The sequence below is a fragment of the Pleurodeles waltl genome, chromosome 4_2 (genome assembly GCF_031143425.1).
Source record: "Pleurodeles waltl isolate 20211129_DDA chromosome 4_2, aPleWal1.hap1.20221129, whole genome shotgun sequence".
NCBI lineage: Eukaryota > Metazoa > Chordata > Amphibia > Caudata > Salamandridae > Pleurodeles > Pleurodeles waltl.
Window position 1 is genome coordinate 736,266,622 of NC_090443.1, and position 23,285 is coordinate 736,289,906.

Here is a 23,285-nt window from a genome sequence, read left to right on the forward strand (position 1 = left end):
TATTAATAATTATGCATTTTTTGTTTGAGTAAGGGCCTAGAAACCTTAGTTAAACTATATATTAGTTAGTTGGATGCTCAGTTTAGGCTAGGAGTGTAACAGAACACCGACTAACAGAATAATTGAATGCGGAATGGGGCGATAGATTTTAATTTGGTTTTATACTAATTGTAAAGGGTTAGTGTTTTAACCTGTTACTTTTCTAGTAAAAGGTTACTCACTTTTGTATTTGTGCAGGTTGACTGGTAGCTATAATTGTGGATAACTTATTATAACGCTATTTATATATGGATCTTTTTAATTTGTTATGATAATGTGTTTATGTCATGTTTGTGGGCCTCTTTGGCTTAAATCAACCAACAAACAATATTAAACTGGAATGGCTCTCCTTAACTGACCGATGCAACAAATTACTCACACATCGTTGTGTTATTGCAAGAAGTTCCTCCACAGCCATCATCTATAGATTTCTTGTTACCTTTTCTGGAATTCAAATGCGATGAGAGTACACCCCCTAAGAAAACCATAAAGAAATGTAAGTGAATATTAAAATAAGCTGAACAAGTAAAAAAAGAGATGCATAATTGAACAGTTAAAAAGCAAACATTGTTTGTTCTAATGTGGAACATGCTTTGTGCAAAGGTTGGCATTGTACTGTATTTACTGAAGTTACAGAGTATGTTTGTGTGTTCAGTTGCCCTTGCATATTGAATTTATATGGTGATGGTACAAAGCTGTGAACATGCATAATGCAAAAAAGATATAAAAAGTGTACATGTTAAAAGTCAAAAACCAAAACACAAATATACAGTGAATACAAGGAGTGGCCAGTCGAGATAGGGAAGTAAGACAGAGGCTGCAAGATCAAACAATGAAATTGATAAAAGAGAACAAGTAAGATGGGGAAAGATGAACAGATTTGAAAACAATGCACATGTACAGGAACATGAAGAGGGACGGCAGATGGTAGGAAGAGAAACTAACTGTAGCACAGAGGATAAGTCTGAAAGGTAAACAAGCATTTCCAATGCAATAGGTCTCGCATTTGCTTGAGTTAGAGCTATTGGGTGCTGTAAATTCATAACTGGACTTTTCTTGTCACATAAATTGGTCACCCCTGCCTCATAATCTGGTCTTTTCCTGACACATAATACCAGTGCCCCTGCATATAACTAAAGCACTTCCATTTACCTTCTTCCTCTATCTGCAGCCAAAAATGACAATGCTGCCTTTTAGCATGCCAATTTAAATCTGCCATGCTAATTCCAATAGAATATCACTTTCACCACCCCACCATCAGAGTTGCTGGCTGGCTAACACACTTCAAAAAACAAAACAGCCATGGAGGAGTAATGAGAGAAATAAAATAGAAGGGTCACCCAAACATTGCAAGAGTGTTCAAACAGTCGTAGTGTAATAAGGATGTTAAGTTTGCCTGAATCATGGTCATAATTAAGTGAGGAGAGATTCATAAAACATATACAATTATGATATAAACCTAATAAAAAAAAACTATCAGAAATAAACATTTGATATTAGACTGTAATGCTCAGAACGTTCACTAGAGGACACCATAATGAAAACAGCATTTGCAAGAAACCATGGTCAAGTTATCATAAAGTAGGAAAACAAAATGACTCAAAGTACTGCAGTGTAACCATACATGTAGCCCCTAGAGGGTGTAGTACACTGCACATTTTCAGGACTAGCAGGCCTACTGCAATGATATTACAAACAAGACCCTCAAAACACAAACTACTCTCAGCTATAAAACAAAAGTTCGAGCCATATGAGAGCTTAAAAAGGGATTGCATGGTGGGAGGGGTTATTATTTTGGGGTCACCACTAACCTAGTATGGGGGCCCATAGATGACCTGAACAGAAAGAGTGGGTCATGCTGAACGTTTTGGTGGTGATCCCATTGTCCTAGGACCACCACAGGTTGAGTTATGGGCAAAATGTTTTGAAAAAGAATGCTTGCAAAGCATTAAGGGGCGACTTTTCCCAAGAGTAGTGAATATTATAGTATTGGCTCTCCTGCTGTTCAGGGAGAGCCCTTTGTGGATTTCTGTGCTTTTTACAAGTGTTTTTGGGAGAGCCATGGAGCGTGAAGGGGAGAGCCACAAATAAATTATTCTGATTACGTAAAAGTGTGAACAATGTGACTAGTGCTCCAAAACCACAGATGGAATTTGTGTTGGTCGCACTGTGAGGGCCATGGCTGCCATGGAGGCCATTCAGCATGAAGAGGCGGACCAAAAGAAAGAAAAAAAAAAAAAAAAGTTCACCCACACTGAAGTATATTGGCAATCGTGCAATAATCTATGTAACAGGGTCAGTCTGCAAGGTGGTAACAAAACTGCCCCAAGGTGGGATAAATGTAAAGCAATTACCAATTACATCAAGGGATTTTTGAATGGCAAGCCCACGAACGAGTGAAAGGGATGGCCATGAGGTGAGCATGGTTAAAAGCCCACAATACTTACAACAGGTTAACTGCTTGTGCGCTCAACCTAAAAAGGGGTGCATGTTAAAGATACTAAATAGTTGAGAATGACAAGAGCAAGAGAGGAAATGTACCCATGAAGGCAAGAGAAGAGAAACGATGAAGTGAAGAAAGAAAATATCATGATGTGGTGCCATACAGACATGATCAAAGAGCAGAAAAAAACATAATCTTGAGTTTGCTTGATTTAAAGTGACTAGTGTGTTCAGGCATCCATTTTCAAACTGTAAAAAGGCGCAAAGAAATGAAATCATGGGGCAGGGGAGAAAAGAGACCACATCATCATCAGAGAAAGGAGTCAAAAGATATCGGGGGGGGGGTGAGTCAAGACTGAGGAAGGTGAGGTCGAAATTATTTGTGGCTGTCTGTAGTAGGCAGATGCGAAAGGATACTAAGGGAATCTGAAGCCAGGCTTAGCCTCAGCCGCTGCTCACAAGCCACTGCTCTATATTCCCCATCACTCCCCCCAGCCCCAATCTGGTCTCCCCTTGAAGTAGTGCTCTCACACTTCTTTCTTTGGGTCACATTAGCCCTGGGCATTCTGCCTCCAAGCTCAAGGAATGCAATCAGTGAGTTGGAATGCAGAAACAGCCACTCACAGTTAGGTCTCCACTTATTTGTTAAGGGACCAATATAAAAAGGCTTCATTGATAAAACAGAGGATGTTGCAGTATTGGGACATTTAACTGTATCACTTCCTTCATCACGTTGGTCAACCACTCCTGCAAATCTCAAATGAAAAATAGGACTGCACGGTGCAGTTAAGCTGCACAGCAATTAAATCTGTGGTCTGGGGCCTCTATTCTCAGAGGTCAAGGAAAAGACTGCAGAAATATATTCACAACATAGTAGAAATGTAGGTTTGACATATATTACAGTGACATATCCCCCAGAATTACCACACTAAGCCTTAAAAGGCTCAAATAGTACTTCTGCATGCAAGTATGGTGTATTTACATTCTCAGGCTCAGCCAGCAGCCACTGTGATTTTTGAAACACTGTAATTTGATCTCCACAGAGTACTCAAAAAGAAGTCAAACTAACAACTAAAAGGCCTTTTTAATGTATGTTGATGGAAGGCTCAAGCGCTCACATTGACCAAACCTTTAAGTATACAATGAAGCCTATAAAAGACAACTCAAATCATGCAACAACCAACATTTGAACCTGTTACCAAGTGAGGGCAATGCAATAGGTCTTGCATATTTCGAACAAGGTAATTGTCATCTTTTGACAACAGGATCCACGAGCAGAAACAAAAAAAAAAAAAAAAAAAAAAAAAACATGAGTGGAAACTGAGAAAAAACGGCTTAACAAAATAAAATAAAGGTAGCTTTAAAGATCGCTTTAAAAAAGAAAACTTTGCAATTTTTTTTGTCCTGTTGGGCATGTTTTTGCCAGTCACAAGCTTTCTGTTTGGGGGCACTAGTATTTGGAACAGAATAGTACCTCGATCACGTTGGGAACAGTGGAAGGGCACTAATTACGTTTAAATCAATTAGTGCTTGATCCTGCTCCACACAGAGGAACGGAAATTATTCCAGAAATGCCTTGATGAATTCCGAGGCTGTAAAGAAGAGTGCCACGCAAACCAACAAATGGCGGGCGACAGACGAGCTCCAAGCCGTTTACTGAACACAACCGTATCTCGCATAAGAGACGCATGCGCAAGCACATGCACTTGCAGGCTCGACCCTAAAAATATGTTCTCCAATCATGCATCATGAACTCCGACAAGGAATGAACAAATATAGTGCCTATACCACAGCTTGGCGGAGAGGCTTGCCTCACCCAACCATACCATCTCAAATCTCAATTTGCGCTCACCATAAATCCCAACTAATTTGATAACCAGTCAAGAAGTAACAGCTGAAGAACCACCCAATGTTGCCAGACATCAGGTGCAATATCTGACAACACTCCCAGGGCCTTTTCCAATACAGGAGTAGGCATCTGAGGTAGTTACCCTGCTAAAAAGGTACCCATCTCCCAGATATTCAAGTTGATTGTCTTGGAGAATCGAACCCCTCAACTACCAGATAACTTCACCTGCTAACAACAATTATGCTCATCTGCTTCAACCCACTGACATTTCAACCCTAGCTGACACTAAATTGTTGAGGTTAACACATTCCGGTAGCACAAATTCCAAAAATGCTTCTCTTTCTCTTCCTGCACATATTCCTTGTGCTGTTGCACAACTTTTAAACATTGCCATCATCAAACTGCAAATTCAAAAATTAAAGACACCTTCACACACTTGTTGCTTTTGTTCAAATTACTTCTCATACTTTGAGCAACAGTGTTGTGAATCATTTAATTTTCCATTTGAAATAATATAGAAATATTTTTTCCTATGAAACACTGTCTTTTATGTTTACATTATACCCCGATTCCCTTACTGGATACCTGGGTATCCATGTGTATTTTGGATCGCTTCACAAAAAATAGACAGGATTAGAGAGCGCCATCAGGAGCTCCCCCGGGGGGACACCAAACAGAGCACTGTCAAGTTTAAAGCAGCAAGTCTAACAGTTTGTGATTTGAAGTGCAAATCAAATTAGGTTCTTACCTCCATTACTAACAGAGCAAAAACATGGTTGTTTCGCTTATTCTAGTTATGTCAAAATTCTTATTTTGATTCAAAGGTCTTGATCAGGTTCTTGTAGGGCCTGTTTTGAGAAACAAAATGGTATGCCTTTTTACAGACAGTAATAAAGCAATCGGGGTATCAATTGGCTTTATATCTCAGGATTGAATTGCAAAATACATGAACAGTGGCCACAAGCAAGATATATAATTGAATATTTATGCTAAGACATAGTTTAAAAAGGTTTAATAAGCTTATTAACCAGTCAAGAAATTACGTTATGGCTTCCAAATGAGTGGAACATTAACAGGTAAGGTTGGTCTAAATCGAATATAAAATGGAAATGTGTTTAACATTTATGGACTTTCAATTATATCTTATTTTAAGTATGTATTCCAATTAATAACATAAGATAAAGGAATAGATTAGAAATACATTTTGCATAAATAATGTATATTCTTCTTAAATCATATATATATTTTTGTAGGCTACTGAATTAGAAAATCTCATTGTTAAACTTCCAGGCCTCTAAGTTGCAGTATAAATTGATCTCTCTGGGACTCGCGAAACGCTGTGTTGCTGTCCACTGGTTCTGCTGACAGCCTCTGACACCCTGGGAGAGGGAGGCCAGGAATGGGGATTACGGAACAGATCTGCATGAATATGGTTAGGACAGATGAAAAAGAGGGCTTATGATTTACACAACTGTTCTGAAATGATTCCTAAATAAATGCATGATGTGGATTTATCCTTCATTTGGCTTCTCATCAACAATTTGTACTTTATGGATGTAACTTGTACTGATTTTCATGAATCACTTACCGCATTTTGCCGATGTTATATTTTTAGTTCTTTGATTAACTCGCACATAAAGTTGTAAAAAAGTATGTATATTTATGTACATTGCTAACACTGGCAACTAAAATTTGTAACGAAAAGATGAGCTTTAAGCTAAAAAAAAAAAAAAAAAAAATCAACATAAAGCAATATTTTAAGAATGAATGTTCTATTGGCAAGGTAGCCTCATTCAGTTACATACTTTTGCAGCAGGAAAGACTGTACTTTTGCTAGGACAAAACTTTTGTACAATATGCCAAATTGTGCAGTGCAGTACATGTGGGACAGTTTGAGGGGTTCAAAGTAGACGATAGTAATGCGGAGGACGCAAAAGTCACTACAGGAAGATATATGTTGCATAATTTAAAATTTGGCATTTAAACCACATGCATCTTGGGCATGCAGACATGCTTTTGCTGCCGCCTGTTACCAAATCGTACACTGGCCATCGGGCTGTATCTTCTTTTTCAGAAAAGGTTCTCCTGCTGAGATGATAAGAACCATTTCCACAAAAACAAATAATGGCAGCTGTTAGGCTGAGCATAGCAGGGCGCAAGCGCTGCTTTTTTTTAGGTCAGGCATACTTTTCCGACGTGTTGGTATGTATCTGGGCTTTTAACCACACCCACCACTATCACTTATTCATGGGCTTACCTTTCAAAAATCCTTTGTTTTCGTTGGTAAATGGTTTACGATTTTCCCTCCTTGGGGCGGTTTTGTTACCATCTTGGCCATCGACCCCGTTACATGGATAATTGCACTTTTTCAGATAACTTTGACTGAGAGTGAACTTCTTTTTCCTTTTGTGTTTTTCCTTTGGCTTCACGCTCATGGTGGCGCTGGTGCTTTGAATCGGCTTGCTTTTGTCAACTGTTTTACTTTTTTTTTTTTCAATTTGAGTGGCAAGAAAAGTCCAGTTAGGAATTTACAACGTTAATAGCTCTAACGCGAGCAAACGCTTGAAAAGAAATCCCTGATTTGCTGCGAGATTCATTCCTCTGCTTTCTCTGTTTTTGGTAACTGTGTAGGGCGGTAATGCACAAGGAATAAAAGGGGCGATATGATGTCAGAACGCCTGCCATAAATAGCCAGCAGGGGGTTGTGCAGCACACAGGATGTGTCTGACAGCACTTGTGCACTGGAAACAGTGTTACCTCGTCTCTCCAATTTTTTGGCAGATGCCCCTTTTCCTGTCAGACTCTGTATATAAGCTCCGTTAATTGCTTTTGGAATTGTAAAATCTTTTCAGTTATGGAGAGTGAACAAGTTGTTTAAATAGGAGCACAAATAGAGAGATTACTTCAAAATGGTTTCTGTCATGCTTTAGAAAAGCTACTGAAGTATATGTTCTAGATAAATTGTTTTTCCCTGCTCAGAAGCATATACTGCTGAAAGACTAGAACTGAATGCAGACAATTAGAGACGCAGACAGTGAAAGAGGTGAAGGGTATGGCAGATGCATCCTGAACTATACACATCTGATAGAAGTAGCTCCATTAAAATGTAGTTACCGAGTTTGGATGATAGACCTTCACAGTATGATTCACAGTGACTTACAGAAATCTAGCAACCTTTCTACTCCCCTTTATATGTAGGTCACTGTCTTCGAGAGTGTATGCATGATTGAGTAGTGTGATAATGGTATGTTCAGTGGTATGTCCAATACCATCTAAGGTAAAATGCTGAGCTTGGTATGATACTGGCATTCCTTGCCAACATGAAGGCATCCAGGGCATGATAGCCACCACTGGTAAAACGCTGGCTCTCGTATCCAATTGTGGTCATTTTTGGCAAATTGCTCAAATTCTTGGCATGCTGCCCAGTCCCACCTTAGTACAATGTTGGTCTTAGCATAATGGCGGTAATTCTCAACAACCTGCAGGAATCCATTGGAATATACCCATTACCAGTCCCATGTAGACTGCTGGTCTTCACTTAACACTAGTAATTCCGGTCAACTTGTGTGCGTCCATGGAATGATTTTTGGTAAATTGCTGACATTCTCAGCATGCTGCCCAGTCCCACCTTAGCAAAATGCTGTCCTAAGCATAATGGAGGTAATTCTTAACAACCTGCAGGCATCCATTGGAGCATAGCCATTACTTATCCCATGTCGACTGCTGGTCCTGACTTAACACTAGTAATTCCTGTCAACTTGTGTGCATCCATCATAATCAACATATTTACAGACTTTAAAAAAGAGACAAGGGAAAGTGTGTCTGTGTATTTTTTTCAGCATAGGCAATTTAAAATCCCAGGTGAAATCGGACAGACACTTCAGTATACCCGACTGAAAGTACTTGTACCCAACTATTTACTACAGAATACATTTTTTAAGGGGATGTAACACCCCAAACACCTCTCCCCCACTCTGCTTGTGGGCATCCATGAGCGTATGCTCATTCCCACATTGGGAAAATGCTGGTTCTGCTATAATGGTGGTAATTCTTGTCAGCTCAAGATCAGCCATTTTGACTTAATACTGAGGCACATTAAATTCATCTGACCATCTTTCACTCCTCTATGCCGCCATTACTTTTAAGGTTTCACCTCCTTGGCACTTGCTCTGTGCAAATAAAAGAAATAAATCTTAAAAGTGGCTTAGAGCCCGCCCATAACTTACTCTACTTACCATTGGTTGGCTCCCAGGTCACTCTCCATTCCAGTCTTCCTCTGGTCAATAGCTCAACTCTGGCTTCCTCCCGGGCTTCAATTCAAGTCTTCCTCCTGCAGTGCAGCTTGGACCAAGTACTCTTTGCTGTGGCCAGTTTTCCTTCCACTGGCCACAGGCTTCTACAGCTACTAATTTTTACTTCTCTTTAACCCATTTTTTTCTTGCAGGTTTGTATTCAACTTTGACACCCCACACTCTACTCTTTAACCCACCATTTTGTTATTGTGGGTTTATATAGATATAGAGCAAACTCGACCTAAAGGTATTGGAGCACTTTAGTTACATTACACAAGGATATATTTGTTTGTTTGTTAGGCATGGGGAGATTAAGTGATTTGGCCAGAATCACAGGATGTTTAGCTGACACCCTGACTCAAACTTGGTTCACGGGCTGAAGCTCTGGCTGTTGCACTATATCCTCTGCCCAGAGGAGGGGGATGCTTTACTTTTCGGCACACACTCCTTCCCCCATTTTCTTTTTTTGTAGATTTATATTTTACTTTTTTCCCTGCTACATTGTGATGTTGCTCAACTTCGCCATATTTTCCTAGGAAACAGGGAGTTTCAGAAACGGCAGTTACAGAGAGGGAGGGCGACCTACCCACCATGCCTGGCGGTGGGGGCTGGGGGTATTATTGCTCTTCAGACTGATGATAAATATACTAAATGAAACAAACAAGCCCCATCTCCGCTCACCCACCGCTCTGTTGTAAAATCTAAACTGTGTGGCTGTACACTCAACGAGCATCGATCTTTGTGTCTCATCTCTCCTATGCCATTAATAAACAAGCACATATCCCTGTCGCAGCGAAAGGAGGTAAGGCTGCAGTGATAGTGTTATGCAAGCCTAAAATCAGCGAAAAGTTCTATCACATTGACTGCTTTCCTGATTTCTGTAATACAGATGCTCACAACGAAGGGCTATTCTAAACATGTATTTCTGTATTTGAGGGATAATAGGCTTTGCCTTTTTTGTCTGTCTTAAAATATGCCTAAAGGATGTTCATCTTCTGACACGTTGCATTAGACATTTTAGTTAAAAAACATGCAGCTATCATCTAATTTTGTTTTTTTTCCTTCCACTTTGAATGGTTTTCAATTAGACATCCAACGCGTTTCAGTAGTTTTAGGTGCTGTATTTGAATGTTTTACCAAGCGAACTGGTTATAAACTCAATCTAATAAAAAAAAAACACTGGCCTGGCACACAGGTTTGAACACAAATACATTGTGAACCAAGGAGTATTGTAAAATAAATACAGAAAAATGGTCCAATTTTCAAAATGTTTACCACTGTGTATAAGGCAAAATACAGTCTCAATTCAAGCATATTAAAAGTTAAGTTTTGTTTTTAAAGTTCATTGCCTAAGCTAGCGCTATTGTTTGCTATCTCAGAAAAGAAGACGATACAGAGACCCTTTGATAATGGGCAGGCCTTTCCCCATATTTTTAATAAGCAGCCACGCCACAGAATGCCCACATGATCAGAAAATTGGCCTACACATTTCAGTTAAAGTGGAGATTACATCTTTTTGTGTGCTGCAATATGGACTCTCTGGGTCCTAAGAACTACACGATCGCCGCAGCGGCATTCTGCGATACCACTAGTGTCCCCATACCAGCCCTTCCGCACTGGAAGCAGGCACAGTCAGGCCATACAGACATGACGGAGGCTTCAGCCATTGGAGCTGGGTCACGCAATGTGGAGGAGAAAAAGCCGAACAGAGACGGGCGAGAGGAGGCAATGTAAGCAGCAGATGAGGCGACTCGGAATGCGGTGTGGAGGACAGAAGAAGAGAAACGCCCCCAGGATGAGCAAGGCAGAGGACCTCCAGGTACGGAAGCCGGAACACGAGAAGAGGAGAGAAGGGCAGGTGCGGCTTGAAGGGAAGCCGTGTTATCAGTGCTTGTCCCAGCGGTCCCTGAGCAGAGGGGGAGGCTGCGGACCAATACACCATAACCAGAAGGGTCGTGGCCTTAGGCAAGTACCGGGGAAAAGTAGGGGTATAAAAGGGCAGGCACTCTGGGCCACAAACACAAACTCGTAAAAGCCCTGCTGCATGTGTACATGGGTATCTTCATATCTAGAAACACTGCACTTTATTGACGGGTTTTAGCCGAGGGGAAAAAAAAAAAAGAAAAAAAAACACTTTACTAAGCTGATTCCGTTATCATCCTTTCCCGAGGGTCATGCTACTCCTGTGCTTGGGTACTCTTTCTGGAATGGAAGGAACCTGTTTACTCCCGGGGCTGAGCCCCAGAAGAAGAGGGAAGATCAGCGACGGGGAACAATACCAAGCAAGAACCTGTAATGGAATTACTTTATAGTTGTATGTGACAGACTCCTAATAAACAACTCTGTTATTATACACCTAGTAAAATTCACATCTCTAGTCTAATTAACAGGAAGGGGGGGAGAACACTTTCACTCGGGGCCGGCTTTTGGGCTGGAGGAGCCCTGTGTGACAGTTTATTGTGGCGCCCCCCACCCCATGACCTCCTCCTTGGTTTCACTCACTACCACCCAGCTAATGTGCCCCTCATCTCTCTATCGCTCCCCTTTCACATACATTCATTTGTTTTAAAGCACTTGTAAGGCTGGCTTTACTAATCCACTCAGCTAGTCACATAAAATATAGGGGACATATTTGAGAGCCCCTAGCACCATTCTGACGACACATTAGTGTAACTTTTTTTTTTTTTTTACGCTAATGTGGCGTTAGAAGGTCAAAAACGCTGTGCCATATTTATAACTTTGTAACCCTTTGCGCTACATTATGCCTGCACCAGGCATAATGTATACAAAGGGGGCATGGGCCTCTGAGTGCTTTGCAGGATTAGTGTCAACGTTTTTTATGCTAATCCTGCAAAGCGCCGGCCTAGCGTAAAAATTCTGACGCTGGTCCCCTAACTACCGCCATGGTGTGCCGTATTTTAAATATGACGCACACATGGTGGTGTTAGGGGCGCAAGAAAAGTGGAGCAGCACTGTGTGCAGTGCCACTTTTTTCAAACAGGCCCCATAGGGGCATATTTAAGAGCCCCAAGTGCCATTCTAACACCTCATTAGTGTCATTTTAAAAAAATGTATGCTAATGTGGCATCAGAAGGCCAAAAAGGCTGCGCCATATTTACACTTTGTAACCCTTTGCGCTACATTATGCCTGAGCCAGGCATGATGTATGCAAAGTGGGAATCCCTCCGTTAGTTGGGCCAAACAAATGACACAAAGAAATCTGTCAGATTTCTTTGCATAATTTTTTTTCGGCACTTTTAACGCCTGCTCAGAGCATTGGTTACAATGGGCCTCTGGGTGCTTTGCAGGATTAGCGTCAACATTTTTTACGCTAATCCTGCAAAGCACTGGACTAGCGTAAAAAATTCTAACTACCGCCATGGTGCCCTGTATTTTAAATATAACGCACACATGGTGGTGTTGGGGGGGGGGGGAGGGGGGCGCTAAGTGGTGCAAGAAAAGTGGTGCTGCACTTTTCTTAATTATGCCCCATGCTACTTTATGTTGAGTCAAAGATGCCCCTAGGCAAAACTCCCATCTCTCCCCCTAGCAGGAATATTAATTATAAGAGGTATCTTGACATTTTAATTGTTTCCTGAAGGCTGGACGCACAAGGAACTTTTCAGCAGGTGCTTTTAAATTGCAAGTTTCCGAAGTTATTGCTAAACACAGCGCCCGGTGCGGCCGCACCACTCGCACCGCCCAAAAGCCGGTCCTGGTTTCACAGTAGAAGTACCCTGGGGAATAGGAGCACTACAGGACTACAGGAAGTGGGGTACGCTTGTGTCTGTGACCATGGCACAGCCCATCAGTACGGAGGAGATGGTGAAACAGCTGGCGGAGGGACGGTTAGTCTTTGAACAACAGGTAGAAGAGGCTCAGAAGGAGAGAGACAATGCAAATTGACTTGAAAGAACAAGCCTCTTTACTGACCACTAAATCAGAAAGTACAAGACCCCGCAATAATAAAAACAGTAGATGTGGTGGCAAGTTTTTGTGTTCACCTAAACGTCTCGGTGTTGCAAAAGTTCTAGGTGGGGGATGACCTGGACTACCTCTCAAATTTTGAGAGGGTTGCTACCACTGCTGTCTGGCCACAGGAACACTGGGGTCAATATATTGCCCACCTTCTCTCCTGCGAGCTTCAAGCCGCCTACCAGGCAGTGAATCCTGATGGAACTATTGCATATTCTGAAATAATTTAAAAAAAACTTACTGGAATGTCCAGGTTGTGACCTAGAGTATTATAGGAGAAAATTCCACAATGAAAAATGGGGTCAGGGGGATAACCCAAGGGCTTTGTATTACAGGATAAGAGAGCTGGGAAATAGATGGTGCAGCTAAGCATGCCCTTGATGGAAGAAGTTACAGAAAAACTGTACCTAAAGCAATATATTGAGGCTTTGCTCAAACACACTTGGTCACGTGTAAAGCACCATCCCACTCTTACTGTTACCTTGGCTGTAGAACTGGCCTGTACATTCCCTAGCTCCCCAGACTTTAGGTCACCAACACCACGTCCCCTAGGAGGTACAGGGTAGGGGTTCCACTAACACTTTTGAGACAAAGGGAATTACTCACTCAAAATACCCAGCCCAGAACCGACAGGGAGGACCCACTACATTGCAAGGGCTTCGATGTTTCCATTCCGGTGAGTGGGGACATAATGTGTGGATTTGTTCCTAAAAAGTGAATGCCGGGGAGCCTATGGAGATTGGATATAGTCATCATCGTATTTTATGGGCTGGGAACCAGGTTAAGAAATACAGGATGAAAATTCACATGAATGGCAGGTCTGTCAATGCCTTTTGGATACAGGAAGCCAATATATAATGGTTAGTTTTGAATATGTCCCTCCTCCTGAAGAGGAGTCCAGAGGAGTGGGTGCAGGTAGCATGTGTACATGGGGAGCTCAGGACATATCCACTTGGGGAGGTCCTGTTAGAGGTTAAAAGAAATCCACAGTTGAAGATGGTAGGAGTGGTTTAAGGATTGGCAGAGGGTGCTATTCTAGGACAGGACTTACCCCACTTTGACCAATATTTAATCACTCTGATGCAACAACCACTACAGTCCAACTGGAAGCTCCTTTTTCCACTGAGGCCATTGAACCGTTCAAACCTTGACTGTTGAATTTAAGATGGAAAAGAGGGAAGAGAGAAAAAAGTATCACTTAAACCCAAATTCTATAAATGTATGCCTTCTGTCTCCCTATGATGACCCACAGATTCCAGTCAGGAGTTTCCAAACCGCTCAGAGAAAAGACTTTCTGGGAACATGCCAACAGCCACAAGACAGACCAGGTAGGACCTTTCTTTTTCATAGAGAAGGGCTTGTTATATAGGCACAATATAACAGGGGGAAAAGAGGTTAAACAACCGGTTATAGCGTAAGATTTAGAGAACAGGTTCTCTATTTAGCCCATAGTCAGGGAGAGGGGGGGACATTATGGACAGGAACACACTCCTAAGTTTCTCCTAGAAAAGGTTTACTGGCCTGGAATCTACAAAGAAATGGCTATGATTTGTTCCTCCTTTTGCCCCCGGTGTCAACCAGTTAATCCTGCCGGAGTTGCCAAGGCTCCCTTACAACCTCTTCCCATCACTGATATACTCTTTAAAAGGGTAGGGATGGATCTCATAGGACCCCTGTCTTCCAGACGGCACCAATACTTTCTTGTTGTGGTGGACTATGCAAACAGGTACCCAGAAGCCATCCTGTTACCCAGCATGACCAGGAAGAATTGGGATAATAAACTCCCTTTAGTCCTATTTGCTATACAAACCCACGATCAAAGCTCTACTGGGTTTTCACCTTTTGAGCTATTTTTTGGGAGAAAACCATGCACCCTTTTGGAAATGTTGAGAGAACAATGGGAAGAAGAAGAAGAGGAGGAGGGTCTCCTGATATTGAGGTATAGTTCACAACTAAAAGAGACACTAACCAATCTGTGGGAGGAGGTTCACCAGAATTTAACTCATGCCCAGGTGAGACAAAAGCTCACCTACGACCAATGGACTAAATTGCGGGATTTTAAAATGGGGACTAGTGTAATGGTCCTGCTCCCTACAACAGAAAAGAAGTTACGGGTGACTTGGCAAGGTCCTTATACCATGACCAAAAAGTCACACCAGTAACCTATCGAGTGGCTGTTCCGCATGAGAAAGGAGATAGGCAAATATACCATGTTAATCTCCTAAAAAAATGGAAAGAGCTTACATCCACTCACTGGGCACCAGCTACCAGTGTCCGTGTTACTACCGCAGGCACTCCTGTGGAGGATCTGTTACATCCCCTCTCTGACACAAAAGGCAAAAACATACGCCTGGGAGAACAACAGTCGACTAGAGGGGTAGGTCAGGAGGGATTGACGATTGGGCACCATGGGGGAGGAAACCAGACACAATACTGATTGTGTGCATATTATAATCTGGAATGTTCAAGGCCTGAGACAATATACTAAAATATATATTGGTTCCACTCATATCTGAAGCGCCAAGGGGAGCAGATAGCCTGCCTCCAAGAGATTCATCTAATGGAGGAAAAGGCATGTAAACTAGGTAAGAAATGTAGGGGACAATTGTTCCCAACTACCTACTCCATCTATGCTAGAGGGGTAGACATCTGGATTGCTTCCGGGGTCCCATTCAAACATCCATACAGTGAGGCAGATGTAGAGGGACGTTACCTTTTGCTCCAAGGTACATTGGATGAGAGGGAAACCACTATCTTCAACACTTATGCCCCCACATGGACGACAGGTGTTTTGTTGGGCGGAAGCAAGAACTATTGGTGGATAGTGGGGGGAACCCAATAATATGGGTGGGTGACTATAATTGTCTCTTAGATGGTGATGGACACCGTTATCCCCACAAGCAAGGGACGAAAACCCTGATGACGAGATCACTTGCCATGGTCATGCATAATTTGGGGTTCTACAATGGATGGTGGACTCTGCATCCGGAGGGTAGGGAATACACCTGCTCCGCAATTACTCACAACACCTATAGCCAAACGGACTGAATATTGGTTATCAGGATAGTCCCTGGGAGACTGCTGGGAGTGACACACCTTGGGAGATAAGTATCAGACCATGCCCCGGTGGTGATGTGCTTAAGATGGGTGGACGGCCCGCACAGTTGGCGCATGCCCCCAGATCTCCTGACACATGCAGTGTGGGCCAGGGGGAGCTGGCAACCTCCCTGGCAGACAACTTTGAGATTAACTGGGTCACTACAACCACCAAGGCATTGGCTTGCGGGACCCTCATGGCAGTAATGAGGGGACGTTGCCTGGGTATGGTCTGTGGGGTAAAGAAAGAGTTAGAGAATGACCTGAAGTACCGGGAGAAACACCAACAGAGATAAAGAGCTCTGCTGTGACTATTCAGGAATCTCGAGCAGAGGAACTCAGGCTCTGAAGGGAGATACTGAGTATCTGGGACACCTTAGATAAATGCATCCTACGTACGTATCATCAGCGTCTCCACAAAGAAGGCGATAAGTCAGGTAAGATGCCAGCCTTGATATTGCACTGTGAGCAGGAGATTCCATCTGTTCTTCATATTTGCCCACCTGAGGGCGCCTTGGTAACTGCTCGAGCAGCCATACTAGATGCCTTTGTGCAGCACTTTAAAATGGTGTATCGAGCTGGGGATGTGGGTCCTGTGGAGGAGATAGAAAGTTATGTGAACAGAATGGGAGTGCCCCTGCTTGCAATGGATCTTGCCCGGGAACTGAAGAGGGACATCACAGTGAAGTTACTGAGTGAGGCTATTAAAGCGTTCAATAGATCTAAAACTCCGGGGGGGTGGGGGAGATTCCCTGTAGAATTTTATCATGCCTATTCCACAACCTTAAAAGAGACATTGTTGGAGATCTTCCGAGAGGCGGGAAAAAATGGTGTGTTACCACCTTCTGTGAGTGAGGGCATAGTGTGTCTCGTGCCGAAACTAGGAAGGGACCCGGCAGATCCCTCATCATACAGACCCCTAACTATGCTTAATTCAGGCTTAGTGGGAGTCATCCAAAGGGTGGTACACGAGGATCAATGCAGCTTCATGTCCACACGCAGCACTATATTTAATCAATCAATCAATCATTTGTTAAGCGTGCTACTAACCCGGTAGGGTCTGAAGGTGCGGGGTGAGGGGGTTCGGGAGGTGGGGTACTGCTCGAAAAGCCAGGTTTTGAGATGCTTCCTGAAGGTCAGAAGGTCCTGGGTCAGATGTAGGTTGACTGGGAGGGAGTTCCAGGTCTTGGCGGCGAGGTGGGAGAAGGATCTGCTGCCGGTTGTAGTACGGTGGATGCGGGGGAAGGTGGCAAGGGCGAGGTTGGCGGAGAGGAGCTGGCGTGTCGGGTGTGGAAGTTGAGACGCTCGTTGAGGTAGGCAGGGCCGGCGTCGTGGAGAGCTTTGTAAGCGCGGACCAGGAGTTTGAAGATGATCCTTTTGTTGACGGGGAGCCAGTGGAGGTCTCGGAGGTGGGCTGAGATGTGTTAGTGGTGAGGGAGGTTAAGGATGAGACGTGCTGAGGCGTTCTGAATGCGCTGAAGTTTTCTCTGGAGCTTGGCCATTGTTCCCGCATAGTGTGCTGCCGTAGTCCAGTCTACTGCTAACGAGGGCGTGGGTGACCGTTCTTCTGGTTTCAATGGGGATTCATCTGAAGGTCTTACGAAGCATGCAGAGGGTGTTGAAACATGAGGATGAGATGCCGTTGATTTGCTGGGTCATAGTGAGCGATGAGTCCAGTATGAAGCTGAGGTTGCATGTGTGGGTGGTGGGAGTTGGAGCGGCTCCTAGAGTGGCAGGCCACCAGGAGTCGTCCCATGCTGATTTGTTGGAGCCGAAGATGACGATCTTGGTCTTATCCAAGTTCAGTTTGAGGCTGCTTACCTCCATCCGATTGGCATGAAGTCTGTTGTGGAGGTTGGTCTTGGCTGTGGCGGGGTCCTTCGTGAGTGAGAGGATCAGTTGTGTGTTGTCCGCGTAGGAGACGATGTTAAGGCCGTGGGATCGGACGATGTTGGTGAGTGGCACCATGTAGATGTTGAAAAGGATGGGGCTGAGAGAGGATCCTTGGGGTACACTGCAGTTGGTCTTGGTGGCTTTTGACAGGAACGGAGGGAGGCGGACTCTTTGAGTTCTGCCGGAGAGGAAGGATGTGATCCAGTCCAGGGCCTTGTGGCGGATTCCAGCGTTGTGGAGGCTTGTGCGAAGTGTGTGGTGACAGACGGGGTGGAAGGCTGCCGAGAGGTCAAGGAGGATGAGGGCCACGGTTTCACCTTTGTTGAGCATGATCCTGATGTCGTCGGTAGCAGCGATGAGAACGGTCTCGGTGCTGTGGTTCTTCAAGAAGCGGATTGGGAAATGTCGAGCAGGCTGTTGTCCTCCAGGAAGCGTGATAGTTGGCTGTTGACTATCTTCTTGATGACCTTCGATGGGAAGGAGAGTAGGGAGATGGGTAGGTAATTCTTGAGGTCTTCGTGGTCGGCCTTGTTTTTTTTTTTGAGCAGGGCGTTGACTTCGGCATGTTTCCAGCTCTCCGGGAAGGTGGCGGTCTCGAAGGAGCTGTTGATAATGGTACGGAGCTGGGGGCGATGATTTGGCTGGCTTTACTGAAGACATGGTGAGGGCAGGGGTCAGCAGGTGATCCGGAGCGGATGGTGCTCATGGTCTTGGTGGTTTCCTCGTTGTTGGTGTGCGTCCAGGTACTCAGGAGGTTGGTGTGGTTGGGTGCATTGGCATTGGCAGCGGTGGTTGTGGGGATCGAGGAGGCGAAACTGCTGTGGATGTCTGTGATCTTGCGGTGAAAAAAGGTGGTGAGGGAGTGTCAACATTAGGACAGTGCGCGCTCTATGGACGACAAAAATGCAAAAACCCAGTCTTTATGCAAGCGCATAATTCATGCATTGTGTTTATATGCAGTATGCTAACCTTTTGCATTGCAGAGTTTAACCTTGAAAAACACTATTAATTATGTTTGCAATAACTGTTCATTTGCAAGGTGTAAGGAAATGCCTCCTTGGCATGGTTACCCCCTGACTTTTTGCCTTTGCTGATGCCAAGTTATGATTTGAAAGTGTGCTGAGGTCTGCTAACCAGGCCCCAGCACCAGTGTTCTTTCCCTAACCTGTACCTTTGTCTCCACAATTGGCACACCCTGGCATCCAGGTAAGTCCCTTGTAACTGGTACCAAGGGCCCTGATGCCAGGGAAGGTCTCTAAGGGCTGCAGCATGTCTTATGCCACCCTGGGGACCCCTCACTCAGCAGAGACACACTGCTTGGCAGCTTGTGTGTGCTGGTGGGGAGAAAATGACTAAGTCGACATGGCACGCTCCTCAGGGTGCCATGCCAACATCACACTGCCTATGGCATAGATAAGTCACCCCTCTAGCAGGCCTTACAGCCCTAAGGCAGGGTGTACTATACCACAGGTGAGGGCATAGGTGCATGAGCACTATGCTCCTACAGTGTCTAAGCAAAACCTTAGCCATTGTAAGTGCAGGGTAGCCATAAGAGTATATGGTCTGGGAGTCTGTGAAACACAAACTCCACAGCACCATAATGGCTACACTGAAAACTGGGAAGTTTGGTATCAAACTTCTCAGCACAATAAATGCACACTGATGCCAGTGTACATTTTATTGTAAAATACACCCATAGGGCATCTTAGAGATGCCACCTGAAAACATACCCGACTTACAGTGTGGTCTGACTAGTTTTGCCAGCCTGCCACACACCAGACATGTTGCTGGCCACATGGGGAGAGTGCCTTTGTCACTCTGTGGCTAGTAACAAATCCTGTTCTGGGTGGAGGTGCTTCTCACCTCCCCCTACAGGAACTGTAACACCTGGCGGTGAGCCTCAAAGGTTCACCCCCTTTGTTACAGCGCCACAGGGCATCCCAGCTAGTGGAGATGCCCGCCCCCTCCAGCCACGGCCCCACTTCTGGCGGCAAGGCCGGAGGAGATAATGAGAAAAACAAGGAGGAGTCACTGGCCAGTCAGGCGAACCCCTAAGGTGTCCTGAGCTGAGGTGACTGACTTTTAGAAATCCTCCATCTTGCAGATGGAGGATTCCCCCAATAGGATTAGGGATGTGCCCCTCTCCCCTCAGGGAGGAGGCACAAAGAGGGTGTAGCCACCCTCAGGGCTAGTAGCCATTGGCTACTAACCTCCCAGACCTAAACACCCCCCTAAATTGAGTATTTAGGTGCCTCCAGAACCTAGGAAGAGAGATTCCTGCAACCTGAAGACGAAGAAGGACTGCTGACCTGAAGCCCTGCAGAGAAGACGGAGACACCAACTGCTTTGGCCCCAGCCCAACCAGCCTGTCTCTCCACTTCAAGAAAAACTGCAACAGCGACACGTCCCCCAGGGTCCAGCGACCTCTGAAACCTCACAGGACTATCCTGCATCTAAAAGGACCAAGAACTCCCGAGGACAGCGGCCCTGTTCCACAAAGACTGCAACTTTGCAACAAAGAAGCAACTTTTAAAGACCAACATTTTCCGCCGGAAGCGTGAGCCTTTCCACTCTGCACCCGGCTCGACCTGCGGAGAAACAACACTACAGGGAGGACTCCCCGGCGACTGCGAGCCCGTGAGTAGCCAGAGTTGACCCCCCTGAGTCCCCACAGCGATGCCTGCAGAGGGAATCCAGATGCTCCCCCTGACCGTGACTGCCTGCTTCAAAGAACCCGACGCCTGGGAAACCCACTGCACCCGCAGCCCCCAGGACCTGAAGGATCCGACCTCCAGTGCAGGAGCGACCCCCAGGTGGCCCTCTCCCTTGCCCAGGTGGTGGCTACCCCGAGGAGCCCCCCTTGCCTGCCTGCTTCGCTGAAGAGACCCCTGGGTCTCCCATTGAAACCAATTGCAAACCCGACGCCTGTTTGCACTCTGCACCCAGCCGCCCCTGTGCCGCTGAGGGTGTACTTTTTGTGCTGACTTGTATCCCCCCGGTGCCCTACAAAACCCCCCTGGTCTGCCCTCCGACGTCGCAGGTACTTACCTGCTGGCAGACTGGAACCGGGGCACCCCCTTCTCCATTGAAGCCTATGCGTTTTGGGCACCACTTTGACCTCTGCACCTGACCGGCCCTGAGCTGCTGGTGTGGTAACATTGGTGTTGCCCTGAACCCCCAATGGTGGGCTACCTTGGACCCAACTTTTAACCCTGTAAGTGCTTTACTTACCTGAAAAACTAACAAATACTTACCTCCCCCAGGAACTGTTGAATTTTGCACTGTGTCTAGTTTTAAAATAGCTTATTGCCATTTTTGCCAAAACTGTACATGCTATTGTGTTGACTCAAAGTTCCTAAGATACCTGAGTGAAATACCTTTCATTTAAAGTATTGTTTGTAAATCTTGAACCTGTGGTTCTTAAAATAAACTAAGAAAATATATTTTTCTATATAAAAACCTATTGGCCTGGAATTGTCTGAGTGTGTGTTCCTCATTTATTGCCTGTGTGTGTACAACAAATGCTTAACACTGCCCTCTGATAAGCCTACTTCTGGACCACACTACCACAAAACAGAGCATTAGAATTATCTCTTTTTGCCACTATCTTACCTCTAAGGGGAACCCTTGGACTCTGTGCATGGTATTTCTTACTTTGAAATAGTACATACAGAGCCAACTTCCAACACAAGGTATTGCTGCAGGCTTACTGAGTGTGTTAGGGTGTGGTCCCTTTCGAGGACCTTCTAGAAGCTTTCCCTGCAGCATGACTGGGTGTGGTTTGTGGGCTGGGCCAGACTCTATATAAGGGAGCCAGCCCAGCTCCATGTGCTCACTATTCAGAGGTCCCGGTGCAGAGCAGCAGCAACTTCCTGAGCTCCTGTTCCGGAGGCCTACGTTGATTTTCCAGGCCTGCCCTCATTATATTGGTGATCCTTGAGCAGGGCGGTAAGGTGGCGGTCGGGCTGGGCCCCCGACCCCGTTCTCAAAGACTTTCGAGTTTTGGCCTAGTAGTGAAACTTTCAGTGTGGGATCTTTTCATGACATTTTCACATTCTTGTTCAAATCGGCAGTGTGCGTGATTCATTCCCGGCATGTAAACCGTGCCATTCAGATCGGCAACAGTGTGCGGGATCATTTCATGGCATTTGCATATTCTTGTTCGAATCGGCAGTGAACGCGATTCATTCCTAGCATGTAAACCTTGACGTTCAGATCGGCAACAGTGTACGCGATCATTTCATGGCATTTGCATATTATTGTTGGAATCGGCAGAGTGCGTGATTCATTTCTCTCATGTAAACCTTGGCATTCAGATCGGCAACAGTGTGCGCGATCACTTCATGGCATTTGCATATTCTTGTTCGAATCTGCAGAGTGCGCGATTCATTTCTCTCATGTAAACCTTGGCATTCAGATCGGCAACAGTGTGCGCGATCACTTCATGGCATTTGCATATTCTTGTTTGAATCGGCAGTGTGCGAGATTCAGTTATCTCATGTAAACCTTGGCATTCAGATCGGCAACAGTGTGCGCGATCATATCATGGCATTTACATATTCTTGTTTGAATCGGCAACAGTGTGCGCAATTCAACCCTGGCATAAAGCGCTTGGCTCTTAGTTCAACAGTGTGCGTGATCATTTCATGGCATTGAGAACTTTGGTGTGTTGTGTTTGTTGAGGTGCACACATTTATCCCGAGCTTTTGGATTTTCTGTGAAGATGCTTAATTCAAAGTGCGACATTCTTTGTGCATATTAAGTCCCTAGTACAATTCCTGTTGTTTCCAGGGAATGTTTCAGATAGTCTTTGTCCTCATGTAAACATGCAATGTTTGTTCTGAAACATTATTCTAGAAGGTTCTTGTATTCTAGACAGTATGTGATATTTCATGAAAAGCTCATATGAAACATTGTATTAACCCATTCTTGATTTTTTTTTCCAGGTACCTAGATTTCATGAGTTATAGTTATAGTAATTTTTTAGGTTATCCATGGTTACAGTATGAGAACATTTAGAACCATAGTCTATTGAAAGTCAATGTGATTATATCTTGATATTGTGTTGTTTAACCTCTTGCTTCCTACAGGTCTCCTTCCCAGCTGTTCCCTACCTAATCCCCTTTTCCCCCACTTGGACTCTCTCAGGCGCTGTGGTATTTCTATTGGAGTTTTGGAGCTATCTAGTGGTGGACATGTTGGGAACGTGCGCAGGCCCCGAGGATCTGGTCTCCCTGACAGGGAGACGCAGAGGTCTTGCGAACTGGGGGTGGGGCAGGGGGGGAGGGAGGGGGAGCGGCAGAGCAAGACTTGGGGTTGGTGAGATCTTTGATGATGCTCAAGAACTCCTTGTTGTTGTGTGCGTGGTTGTCAATTTGTTCTTTGTAGAATGATCTTTTGGTGGTCCGGATGAGCTGGTGATGCTTGCGGATGGCAGCCTTGAGGGCGGCATGGTTGCTCTCCGTTTATTCTTGGCGCCAGATCTTCTCGGTTTTCTGGCACTCCGGCTTGGAGGTCTGAAGGTCGGCGGTGAACCAGGGTGCTTTATTGCTGGTGCGGGTGTTGGTTGATTTCCTAAGTGGAGCGAGGGTGTTGGCGCAGTTGTCTAGCCACTGTTTGAGGTTGAGGGCGGCAGTATTTGCGTCACTGGTGTTGGGTGGCGGGGCGTGGGCGAGGGTGGAGATCAGTTGGTCCTTTGA

The 23,285-nt window shown here is 44.9% G+C and overlaps 1 protein-coding gene across 2 annotated transcripts in view; it reads right to left on the minus strand.

Moving 5' to 3' along the window:
• GLMN (glomulin, FKBP associated protein) overlaps positions 1-23,285 on the minus strand; it is a 318,240-nt gene that overhangs the window by 290,069 nt on the left and 4,886 nt on the right. Inside the window, exons 2-3 of one of the 2 annotated variants that reach the window (XM_069232351.1) lie at positions 5,079-5,178; positions 419-514 (exon numbers count right to left, since the gene is read on the minus strand). In XM_069232351.1, the coding sequence (XP_069088452.1) occupies positions 419-460 (42 nt within the window). In that variant the 5' untranslated portion in view covers positions 461-514; positions 5,079-5,178. The remainder of the gene's footprint in view (positions 1-418; positions 515-5,078; positions 5,179-23,285) is intronic. The other variant, XM_069232352.1, reaches the window with a different exon arrangement.